Source organism: Engystomops pustulosus, chromosome 10 (assembly GCF_040894005.1).
Source record: "Engystomops pustulosus chromosome 10, aEngPut4.maternal, whole genome shotgun sequence".
Classification (NCBI taxonomy): domain Eukaryota; kingdom Metazoa; phylum Chordata; class Amphibia; order Anura; family Leptodactylidae; genus Engystomops; species Engystomops pustulosus.
The window spans coordinates 96251656-96265039 of record NC_092420.1 but is presented as its reverse complement, the minus strand read 5'-3'; the positions used below and the strand labels follow the sequence as shown (position 1 = coordinate 96265039).

Here is a 13384-nt window from a genome sequence, read left to right as displayed (position 1 = left end):
AGCTCTGGGGTGTAATACAGGATGTAACTCAGGATCAGTACAGGATAAGTAATGTCATGTATGTACACAGTGACTGCACCAGCAGCAGAATAGTGAGTGCAGCTCTGGTGTATAATACAGGATGTAACTCAGGATCAGTACAGGATAAGTAATGTCATGTATGTACACAGTGACTGCACCAGCAGCAGAATAGTGAGTGCAGCTCTGGAGTATAATACAGGATGTAACTCAGGATCAGTACAGGATAAGTAATGTCATGTATGTACACAGTGACTGCACCAGCAGCAGAATAGTGAGTGCAGCTCTGGGGTATAATACAGGATGTAACTCAGGATCAGTACAGGATAAGTAATGTTATGTATGTACACAGTGACTGCACCAGCAGCAGAATAGTGAGTGCAGCTCTGGAGTATAATACAGGATGTAACTCAGGATCAGTACAGGATAAGTAATGTCATGTATGTACACAGTGACTGCACCAGCAGCAGAATAGTGAGTGCAGCTCTGGGGTATAATACAGGATGTAACTCAGGATCAGTACAGGATAAGTAATGTCATGTATGTACACAGTGACTGCACCAGCAGCAGAATAGTGAGTGCAGCTCTGGAGTATAATACAGGATGTAACTCAGGATCAGTACAGGATAAGTAATGTCATGTATGTACACAGTGACTGCACCAGCAGCAGAATAGTGAGTGCAGCTCTGGAGTATAATACAGGATGTAACTCAGGATCAGTACAGGATAAGTAATGTCATGTATGTACACAGTGACTGCACCAGCAGCAGAATAGTGAGTGCAGCTCTGGGGTGTAATACAGGATGTAACTCAGGATCAGTACAGGATAAGTAATGTCATGTATGTACAGTGTACATGTATATTATATGTATAGGAGATGTTATACACAGTATACCCTTGTATTACACACAATCCTGTAACCGCAATTATTAGAACCACAGGCAGATTTTTCCTTTTCTGATTTTATCCGAGTTCTGATGAGAGAACAGTGAGTGTATCGGCCTTGTCAAACCTCATGATGTCTGTGCAGCTGGATCTTATCTCATTTGGCACAAGACGCGTCTCTAAATGAAGCATTGATCCAAGTGAATGAAGGTTTAAACTTGACACAGACGTAAACCAATTCAATTACCCGTGTTGTATCGCCGGGCAGACGCCCGCCCTGTATAGTTATGAACAGCTGCAGCCGTGAGACGTTGCGATGGAGTCTGCGGTAATCGCTTTCTATGTGGAAATCATCAGCAAGCTGCTGCGGACAGACCTGATCATATACATATACTGTACATATACATTTCTATTATTCCGCTGCCCCCTAGTGGATAACCTGCATAATAATTGGATTTTGAGCTATAGACTGCAGGACCTGTGGTCACATGATTCTTTTGGCAGGTCCTAAAGTATACAATATTATGTAACAGTTCTAACTTTATTGCAATGCGGGTTGACAGTAGTGGAGCTCGCTCAGGAGGTTTGGCTACAATGTCCTCACATATTTAGGAGAGGGATCTGGAGTAGTGCCATGAGAAGCAGAAGTTGTTGGGTGTATGACGCTGGTCAGATAAGATAAGGCAGAGCAGGCTCCATGTGGGCCAAAGGTGTCTGGAGAGAATGGGGTGTGAGGGTCTTTGGGGGGGGGGGGCTGTTTGTGGGTATTTTAAGTTAAGGAGAAGATTGACTAAGATGGCCATCAGAAAGCCAAGGAGGTAGGTACCATGCACTGTGCCAGGACCATCAGGTCCCTCATCGGGCTGATCAGCTATTGCAGAATCTGTGCCATTGTAAGGTCAGGCACCATCATAACGATGGTGCAACCAGCAAGCGGACTGTGTCCTCCGTGCAACCACCAAGCTCAAAATGAAATATGCTGCTTCCAAATATCATGAAATATTTAGTGTAAACCTTCCATATGTCAGCATATATAATGCATTTCCTGTGCTTAATATCAGGTGTCTGCGATGTGGACCATCAGAATAAAGCGGGGTACACCCCGGTGATGCTCACCCCACTAGCCTCAGCGGAGACGGATGAAGACATGGACGTGGTCAAGGCTCTGCTCGCAGTCGGGAATGTTAATCTCACCGCATCTCAGGTACCGATACATAATACATACAGCACATTGTTATATGGAAGGGAGTATCTGACTGCAAGGAGTTTGTTTGTAGTCTGTTACCATGGAGATGGAGCGACCAATGCAACATTGTCTCATTTCAAATGTTATGGAAGAAAAATAATGTCTGTGTGTCCCAGTCTTAAAAATATGATGATCCACATTAAACACAAGGCAGATGCTGCTGCATTTGTTAGGGTTGAACAATAGGGTGAAGGGCAAAGGGTAATCTGTATATGATGTATATTGGACTCCGCAGAGCGTCTGTATATGATGTATATAGGACTCTGCAGAGCGTCTGTATATGATGTATATTGGACTCCGCAGAGCGTCTGTATATGATGTATATTGGACTCCGCAGAGCGTCTGTATATGATGTAGATAGGACTCCGCAGAGCGTCTGTATATGATGTATATAGGACTCCGCAGAATGTCTGTATATGATGTATATAGGACTCCGCAGAGCGTCTGTATATGATGTGTATAGGACTCCGCAGAGCGTCTGTATATGATGTGTATAGGAATCTGCAGAGCGTCTGTATATGATGTATATAGGACTCCGCAGAGCGTCTGTATATGATGTATATAGGACTCCACAGAATGTCTGTATATGATGTATATAGGACTCCGCAGAGCGTCTGTATATGATGTATATAGGACTCCGCAGAGCGTCTGTATATGATGTATATAGGACTCCGCAGAGCGTCTGTATATGATGTATATAGGACTCCGCAGAGCGTCTGTATATGATGTATATAGGACTCCGCAGAGCGTCTGTATATGATGTATATAGGACTCCGCAGAGCGTCTGTATATGATGTATATAGGACTCCGCAGAGCGTCTGTATATGATGTATATAGGACTCCGCAGAGCGTCTGTATATGATGTATATAGGACTCCGCAGAGCGTCTGTATATGATGTATATAGGACTCCGCAGAGCGTCTGTATATGATGTATATAGGACTCTGCAGAGCATCTGTATATGATGTATATAGGAATCTACAGAGCGTCTGTATATGATGTATATAGGACTCCGCAGAGCGTCTGTATATGATGTATATAGGACTCCGCAGAGCGTCTGTATATGATGTATATAGGACTCCGCAGAGCGTCTGTATATGATGTATATAGAACATCTGTCTGACTTCTGTGCGCCAGAACCTCCAGGGGAAATGATGTTGGGCCAAGACATTTCTCTCGGTCGTGTAGTGTCAGATGACGGCGTGTAAACATGTGGGATCATTACCGCTGCAGCAGGACCTCCCCGGGCGCCAGATCTATAGCAGATTCCACAGATAGGAAATCCGTTTTTTTTTAATGAATAAGAAAGTCCTAGAAATTCTGCTCCAAATCTGTTATGTGTTAGTCACTGAGGCGAGGGGGAGGAGCTTCCCATACAGAAGACCACCCGCTATCATGTGTATGACCACTATGCACAGATCTAGGGAAATATTCCTGTTTATGTGGAACCTCTGATCATGAGGAAATATATCCATTCATCTATGTCTTCCTTATCCACATCAGCAGTCAGTCTCCTTCCTCTTCTGGCAGCTGTATCTATAGTCCCCAGTAAGGCCACAGCTGTATGAAGAAAATCAACTGTGAAGTCAGGTGTTAACTGGTTGTATAAAGTCAAGTGGAGAGTTTAACACTTAAGTCAAGCTCTCCCCACCTCTAAATGCCTCCATCATGCGCTGGACTTCAGGACATCTAGTCAATGATGTCCCTGGACACAGGACCATCAATTACAGTGAAGGGGGCGTTCTGAGGCAGGGAGAGCTGGACTTCAGTGTTAAACTCTTTGCGTCGTTGACTTCATAAAAAGAATTTACACAACACTTAAAAGTTGATTTTCTGGATGATGCCCCCGCACCAGGCCATGTAATACACATCATCCAGAAGCTGCTCAGCTGCTTAATAACATATGACTAGTGGTTTATTTGGCCAATTTCTGATGACGGGTTCGCTTTAAGTTCTCAGTAAATCTTCTTCCCCTTCCGGCATCTCAAACCATAAATTTCTCAGTAAATTCCCAATCAGTCTCCTTCCCCCTCTGGCGCTGTCAATTTTGTCCCCTCATGGCTGATGTGAATATAGTCCCCTTGTTAGTCTCCTTCCCACTCTGACAGCTGTCAGTATAGTCTTCAGTAAGTTTTTGGCATATCTCCTTCCCCTTCTGGCATCTCCAAATATACATTTCTCAGTCAATCTCCTTCCCAATCTGCAGCTGTAAATATAGTGCCCAGTAAGTTCCTCCTGTCAGTCTCCTTCCTTCTCTGAGGAACTTATAGGAGATAATATTTACAGATTTCAGATGGAAATGGAAACAAATAAAAGTGGGGACTAAATTTAGAGCTGCCAGAGGAGAAGGAGCCCGTCTGGGAAACCGACAAGAGCCCATGGGGGAGATTTATCACAGCTTTGACGCCATTGTCTGGGCATTGAAACCGTGGAATAATGTCACATTGTTGTGCAATACGAATACACCACCTCCACGCCTGGTTTTTACGCACAACTACCTAGTCCGGCCGCTCTGCCGCCAGATACATCAAGAGGTTTAAGCTTCTTTATGTATCCAGCCCGAGGGGGAAGGGGGCACGTGGCAGCTATCATACGCCGGCGCATGATAAATCTCCCCCATAGTGTCTTCATGTGGCAAAAAGGGAAAGAGACTAAAAAGTGGAACGTACTGGAGACTATATATGAACCTGTCAGAAGGGGAAGGAGACTGACTGGGGACCATATTTACACCTGACACGGGGAGAAGAGACGGACTGAGACGCTTAGATGGATCTATATTAAGAGCTGCCATAGAGAGAAGGACACAGCTGGGGAACGTACTGGGGACTATACAGCAAGCAGTGTCCTTCCCCCTCTGGCAGCTGTATATATGGTCCCCAGTAACCTTCCTCCAGATATGTGGTAACAGACCTAATGTCAGTAAGTGACATGTGACATCCCAGGACAGGGCTGGATATTTAGAGGGACAGATGTGGAGTTTCCATCCTGATGTGAATAGTGACAGAAGCCGCACAGAAAGTCCGGACACTGGAGCCGTTGTGTCCGTCACCGCCTGGTGTCAATGTATTCTTGATGTCACCAGAGGTCACCACATGGAATGCACCATCGTGACTTTCCATCATACATTGCATTCATTCTTATGCAAGATCTCTGCTTGCTGGGCACAATACAAGTATTATTACAGATTCTCTGCCTTAAAACTCCAAGCCAGAGCTCTGATACACTGAAACAGCCCTGCATCTGTGTAGGGAAAGGTTGTCGCCCCTTTCATGTGATCTCTCCTCTTCACAGCAAGCAGAGATGCTGAGAATTGTTCTTTGATGGGATGTGTGTGTGTTGCAGGGAGGACAGACGGCGCTGATGCTGGGGGTCAGTCACGGCCGCTCGGACATGGTGAAGGTCCTGCTGGACTGCGGGGCGGACGTGAACCTGGCGGCCGAGGATGGAGAAACCGCTCTGATCATCGCCTGCCAAGTGGGAAACCTGGAGCTGGTCAGACTGCTGCTATCTCACCCCAACTGTGACCCGGAGCTGACGGATAAGGTATAATGTCCTGTATAGGGGGACCTGGATACATCATCCATATTATCACGTGTCATGTGTCCTGCTCCTTATTGTAGCCCAGATTTCCAAGTCCTGTCCCTTATTGGGACTGGTCATTTCCCCACCCTATTGTGGCTTAGATTTTCTTGTCCTGCCAAACATTTTGACTCATTTTTTTTAGCCCCGTCCTCCAGCAGGTGATGTGATCGGAGCCTGAGGATGTATGTAAGGGATGAGCCGCATATGGCAGTATTATCTAGGACATGCAGACATTCCATATATACTGTATGAGACCAACCAGACTGGGGCAGGCGGCCCCCCACCCTGCACACACACAATTCCCCTGGTTGTGAACTTCATCATATGTGACTGCCCATCGTGTGCGGCTAATGCAGGGGGCCGACCCGACCCAACTCCCCCCTCCCCCCCCCCGCACCTCCATATAACCAGATATTATCCCCCTGAATCTCCACACCTGCCCTCTGTCACCTACCTGGCACATAAATCCTGGGGCAGATAAGCCTGGAATGCCCGGTATGTGGCAGCTGGCAGGAACGTGGCACAGAACGCACAATCCACACGGCCAAAGTAAATATGGAGATGATGGATCGTCCCCGAAATACCAAAATAATCTCCTGTTACTATCATACTGTGTATTACTGAGGGAGTAGGGATCAAAGATGTCATCTCTATCTCCTATCTATCCTTCCATGTATCCATCTCTATCTATCTATCTATCTATCTCATATCTATCTCCCATCTATCTATCTCCCATCTATCTATCTATCTATCTATCTATCTCCCATCTATCTATCTCCCATCTATCTATCTCCCATCTATCTCCCATCTATCTATCTCCTATCTATCTATCTATCTCCTATCTATCTATCTCCTATCTATCTATCTATCTCCTATCTCCTATCTATCTATCTATCTATCTACCTCATATCTATCTATCTATCTATCTATCTCCTATCTATCTATCTATCTATCTCCTATCTATCTATCTATCTATCTCCTATCTATCTATCTATCTATCTCCTATCTATCTATCTATCTATCTCCTATCTATCTATCTATCTCCTATCTATCTATCTATCTATCTATCTCCTATCTATCTATCTATCTATCTCCTATCTATCTATCTATCTATCTCCTATCTATCTATCTCCTATCTATCTATCTACCTCATATCTATCTCCTATCTATCTATCTATCTATCTCCTATCTATCTATCTATCTCCTATATATCTATCTATCTCCTATCTTTACATTATATCCATCAATCCATATCTATCCTTCTATCTCAATCTATATCCATCTTTATCCTTCCATATATCCATCCTTCCATCCATCTCTATCCTTCCGCCTCTGTCCATCTTCCCTTCCATGTATCCATCCATCCTTTCATCTTTCTCATCTCTATCCTTCCATCTATCTCTATCCTTCCATGTATCTCCAGTATATTCCTATCTATCCATCCCCCCCGTCGCTCCCCTCCGGCTCTGGCGCTGTCCGCTAGTTGTGCTGCCAGAGATAAGCGCAGAACAGTTGATCCTGGGACAATGTCCTGATGTTCCAGATATTTGTAGACATCGCCGGTAAATAACCTCCGTGATATCAGACTACAGATCGCGCTGTGACCACATGTCTCATAGATGATGATAACACAACGTAGTGTGGAACGTCTTAAAGGGGGAGTCCACTGCAGTCACTGGAGTAACATTCAGGGATCGTAGAAGGATTTAGCGTAACTTTAATTCACCCTCCAAATAAGTTTGTCTTCTGCTGATTGGTTGGGGCCCATTATAAGGTCCCTGACAGATCAGTCCCTCCCGGAGCCCGACTCAAATCACTGAGGATTTTTCTCTTCTTTCAGATTTTGTTAAAGGGAACCTACCACCACGAATCTACCTATAAAGGTAGATTGGGTGGTAGGTGGATCAATAGGACGTACGGAGAGCTCTTTTAAGGGCTAATCCTCATGTGTCCGCAATGTTTTGAAAAGTTTTATTGCCCCAATATTCAAATTTCCTTATGCGGCTACTGGGGCGTGGAGAAGCCGCATCTGATATACAAATTTGAATATTGGGGCAATAAAACTTTTCAAAACATTGCGGACACATGAGGATTATCCCTTAAAAGAGCTCTCCGTACGTCCTATTGATCCACCTACCACCCAATCTACCTTTTATAGGTAGTTTCGTGGTGGTAGGTTCCCTTTAAGTCAATTTTAGTTGGGTGACAACCAATATGGCCGCTGTTACAACTGCCCCAGGGGTTGGTATGAAGCTGGAGGGTAGCTCTGCCGTCGACTGCTCACTAACCACAAGTAGAACAGATGGAAGGGAGGGAGGGAGGATCAGACTACGTGCAGTTTGTTTGTAGTCTGTTACCATAGAGAGAGAATTGCAAATGCAACATTGTTTCATTTTAAATGCAATGTAAGAAAAAGGAAATTCACCATAAAAATCCATCCTGATAACCCGGGACATTACTCATAGATCCAGGCACCAGGGACTGTGGGATCTTCTTATATTTGTTATTTATGCTAATGAGCTATAAGGGCTATGGGTGGCGTTACCAGAGCCCCTCCGTGCTGTTACACTGTGCAGGAACACTTCTCCCCTCTCATTGTGTGAGATTACAGCAAACAGAGTGAGGGAAAAGTGCTACGGAAGCAGAGAGCAGTGTAACAGCTTGTGAAGCTACAGCATGGAGGGGCTCTGGTAACAACACCCAGGACATTCAGCTCATTAGTATAATTATAAAAGTAGATTTTAGACGGAAGGAGGCCATGGATGACAAATATAAGCAGATGATGGATATCGATGACTCAGAGATTGTCCTTGTGCCTTCTGCTCAGGGTTGAGGAGAAACATAACGAATCATAATGAATATTCCGCACGTAGCAACAAAATTTGACCTTATGTAAATGAGATTGACGTGATTTATGACATCTGTCAGTCTGACCTCAGTACGCACTCAGCTCTGCTACATCTCGCAGGTCACCTCCTCCGTGTATCGGGTTCAGGCGAGTTCTCACCTTCCTATGACTTACCTTTATACGTAACCCGGATTTTTGTGTTTTTTTTGGTACAGGCGGGTAACTCTGCTTTGTCTATTGTGCTGGAAGCCGCCCACAGTGAGATTGCAGAACTTCTACAAGCCCACACAGCGCAGCGGCAGCCCTGCCCCGACACTGACTCCGGAGAAGGAGGCTCATTGTAAACAAGTGACGGAGGACAAAGGACGCATTCATGTCATCCTCCATCCACAGCATTGTCTGCACTCAACTATTCCAAATATGTCTATACGTCCTGCGCCGCGCCCTGGACTCCTGCCAGGAATCGGATCCTTATACCGAGGGAATTATTGTAGAAAACTTCACAGGCATCAATTTTTTTTTTTTGTACATTTTGCTCTCCAGGTTTTGCATGTTTTATATATTTGTTACTAACGTTTGCATTGGGGCCGGAGCTGCCGTGAGCATGCGCCATATTGGTAATACATGTACAGACATTGCCAGATAGCACATCACCACTAGAGGGAGCTCACTGCATACAGATTATACACCACCACTAGAGGGAGCTCACTGTATACAGATTATACACTACCACTAGAGGGAGCTCACTGTATACACATTATACACCACCACTAGGGGGAGATCACTACATACACATTATACACCACCACTAGGGGGAGCTCACTACATACAGATTATACATCACCACTAGAGGGAGCTCACTGTATACAGATTATACACCACCACTAGAGGGAGCTCACTGTATACAGATTATACATCACCACTAGGGGGAGCTCACTGTATACAGATTATACACCACCACTAGAGGGAGCTCACTGTATGCAGATTATACACCACCACTAGGGGAAGCTCACTGTATACAGATTATACACCACCACTAGGAGGAGCTCACTACATACAGATTATACACCACCACTAGGAGGAGCTCACTACATACACATTATACACCACCACTAGGAGGAGCTCACTACATACAGATTATACACCACCACTAGGAGGAGATCACTACATACACATTATACACCACCACTAGGAGGAGCTCACTACGTACACATTATACACCACCACTAGGGGGAGATCACTACGTACACATTATACACCACCACTAGGAGGAGCTCACTGCGTACGGATTATACAGCCACCACTAGGGGGAGCTCACTGCGTACGGATTATACAGCCACCACTAGGGGGAGCTCACTGCGTACGGATTATACAGCCACCACTAGGGGGAGCTCACTGCGTACGGATTATACAGCCACCACTAGGGGGAGCTCACTGCGTACGGATTATACAGCCACCACTAGGGGGAGCTCACTGCGTACGGATTATACAGCCACCACTAGGGGGAGCTCACTGCGTACGGATTATACAGCCACCACTAGGGGGAGCTCACTGCGTACGGATTATACAGCCACCACTAGGGGGAGCTCACTGCGTACGGATTATACAGCCACCACTAGGGGGAGCTCACTGCGTACGGATTATACAGCCACCACTAGGGGGAGCTCACTGCCTACGGATTATACAGCCACCACTAGGGGGAGCTCACTGCCTACGGATTATACAGCCACCACTAGGGGGAGCTCACTGCCTACGGATTATACAGCCACCACTAGGGGGAGCTCACTGCCTACGGATTATACAGCCACCACTAGGGGGAGCTCACTGCCTACGGATTATACAGCCACCACTAGGGGGAGCTCACTGCCTACGGATTATACAGCCACCACTAGGGGGAGCTCACTGCCTACGGATTATACAGCCACCACTAGGGGGAGCTCACTGCCTACGGATTATACAGCCACCACTAGGGGGAGCTCACTGCCTACGGATTATACAGCCACCACTAGGGGGAGCTCACTGCCTACGGATTATACAGCCACCACTAGGGGGAGCTCACTGCCTACGGATTATACAGCCACCACTAGGGGGAGCTCACTGCCTACGGATTATACAGCCACCACTAGGGGGAGCTCACTGCGTACGGATTATACAGCCACCACTAGGGGGAGCTCACTGCGTACGGATTATACAGCCACCACTAGGGGGAGCTCACTGCGTACGGATTATACAGCCACCACTAGGGGGAGATCACTGCGTACGGATTATACAGCCACCACTAGGGGGAGATCACTGCGTACGGATTATACAGCCACCACTAGGGGGAGATCACTGCGTACGGATTATACAGCCACCACTAGGAGGAGATCACTGCGTACGGATTATACAGCCACCACTAGGAGGAGATCACTACATACACATTATACATCACCACTAGGAGGAGATCACTACATACACATTATACACCACCACTAGGGGGAGGTCACTACATACAGATTATACACCACCACGGGGAGGAGATCACTACATACACATTATACACCACCACTAGGAGGAGATCACTACATACACATTATACATCACCACTAGGGGGAGACCACTACATACACATTATACATCACCACTAGGAGGAGATCACTACATACACATTATACACCACCACTAGGAGGAGATCACTACATACACATTATACACCACCATTAGGGGGAGATCACTACATACAGATTATACACCACCATTAGGGGGAGATCACTACATACAGATTATACACCACCACTAGGGGGAGATCACTACATACAGATTATACACCACCACTAGGAGGAGATCACTACATACAGATTATACACTACCACTAGGAGGAGATCACTACATACAGACTATACACCACCACTAGGGGGAGATCACTACATACACATTATACACCACCACTAGGGGGAGATCACTACATACAGATTATACACCACCACTAGGAGGAGCTCACTACATACACATTATACACCACCACTTGGGGGAGCTCACTACATACACATTATACACCACCACTAGGGGGAGATCACTACATACAGATTATACACCACCACTAGGGGGAGATCACTACATACAGATTATACACCACCACTAGGAGGAGATCACTACATACACATTATACACCACCACTAGGGGGAGCTCCTCGCATACAGTCACTATGCCTCCATATTACTTACAGGGATTTTTACAGCAAAGATTTTTAGTGGTTCTACATAGATGAATAGCACAACATTTATACACTTTTGCACAATATGTGAAGTTTGGGCAGAGGATATGGTGCATGATGTAAGTGGTGAATGTGTCCTTCTATATGTGCCCTCTTGGGTGCAGTTACGTGGGGACCTGTAAGAGACTGTGTGATGATGTCAGAGCACAGCATGATGTCACTTTGTGATGTCACATATATAATATTATAAATTGCAGGCTATAATCACTGTCTTCTCCTATAGGGCAGGAGTAATGTTGATGTGTATATAATACACTGCTGGATATGACTATTTTTATATTCCTGTAAAGCACAACTGTACAGAAAATAACACAAGTTCCCTGACCAGGCCCAGCACCAGGGGCAAAAAAGGTTTACTTCCTAATAGTTAAAGGGGAAGTCCCGGGGATATGCCATAAGTGTCTGATTGGTGGGAGTCCCACCTCTTGGACCTTCACCTGAATCCTGGCTCCGCCCTCTGTGTTGAGACCTGCACCATAAGGACTGATACATGTGACAGATGAGGAGACGCACAGAATAGATGTAGCAGGATTGTCTCGGGTCCGTCTAGCCCAGATCTGTATTCTACAGGGTTAAACAGCTGGGACTTGTAGTCCTACTATAGCACAAAATGTTATCGGCACATTCCATACATTGTAATTCCCTCTAATTGTATCTTTCCACCTCAGACTACATTATTAAAGGGATCTGTCTCCCCCACAGACCCCGCCCGTGGTTTGGGTAGTCACTGAGTCTACAAGCTCCACCCCACAGACTCAGTCAGGTTTAAGCCCGCCCCTTAGACTCCACAGCACCTCATGCATATAGAATGTGTGTGGTATCACAGCTGATGCAATACCAAACCCAGCCTCTAGACAAGGGTGGTGCTATTTATGGATGAAAGCATTCATGTTTTTCTAATCCTGGACTATCCCTTTAAGTAACCATAGAATGTGTTTACACCCCGGGGAGGCAAATAATGAAGAATTTTCCACAAACTTAGAAATAACAGAATTTATCCTGTGCAGATGTTCTGCTGGATCCTTCCGGTCATCGCACATTACAACTGGGAGATACATCGGGAGATACTCACCATCACACGTCTCCAGTCTTATTATAGATGGACGGAAATAGATTCTGAGAGCAGTGGCGCCACCCGCCAGGAGTACAAGGGATAGCAATAAATGTGCTACATCTACCATGTACTGGAGGGCATCGCTGCTTAGAGGGCATGTCCAGTAATCTACATACATAATCCTGTACTAGTCCAGAGTTACATCTTGTATTATACTACAGAGCTGCACTCACTATTCTATACAGGATGCAGGGTATAATACAGAATTGTATCGTATGTACACAGTGACTGCACCAGCAGAATAGTGAGTGCAGCTGTGGGGTATCATACAGGATGTAACTCAGGATCAGTACAGGATAAGTAATGTCATGTATGTACACAGTGACTGCACCAGCAGAATAGTGAGTGCAGCTCTGGGGTATAATACAGGATGTAACTCAGGATCAGTACAGGATAAGTAATGTCATGTATGTACACAGTGACTGCACCAGCAGCAGAA

The 13384-nt window shown here is 45.7% G+C and overlaps 1 protein-coding gene across 5 annotated transcripts in view; it reads left to right on the top strand.

The window, feature by feature from the left end:
• Window positions 1-13384, top strand: part of KANK4 (KN motif and ankyrin repeat domains 4) — a 95531-nt gene extending 82147 nt beyond the window's left edge. For all 5 annotated transcript variants that reach the window (XM_072128512.1, XM_072128508.1, XM_072128510.1 and 2 more), the window contains exons 8-10: window positions 1965-2107; window positions 5491-5691; window positions 8794-13384. In XM_072128512.1, coding sequence (XP_071984613.1) covers window positions 1965-2107; window positions 5491-5691; window positions 8794-8922 — 473 coding nt within the window. In that variant the 3' untranslated portion in view covers window positions 8923-13384. The remainder of the gene's footprint in view (window positions 1-1964; window positions 2108-5490; window positions 5692-8793) is intronic.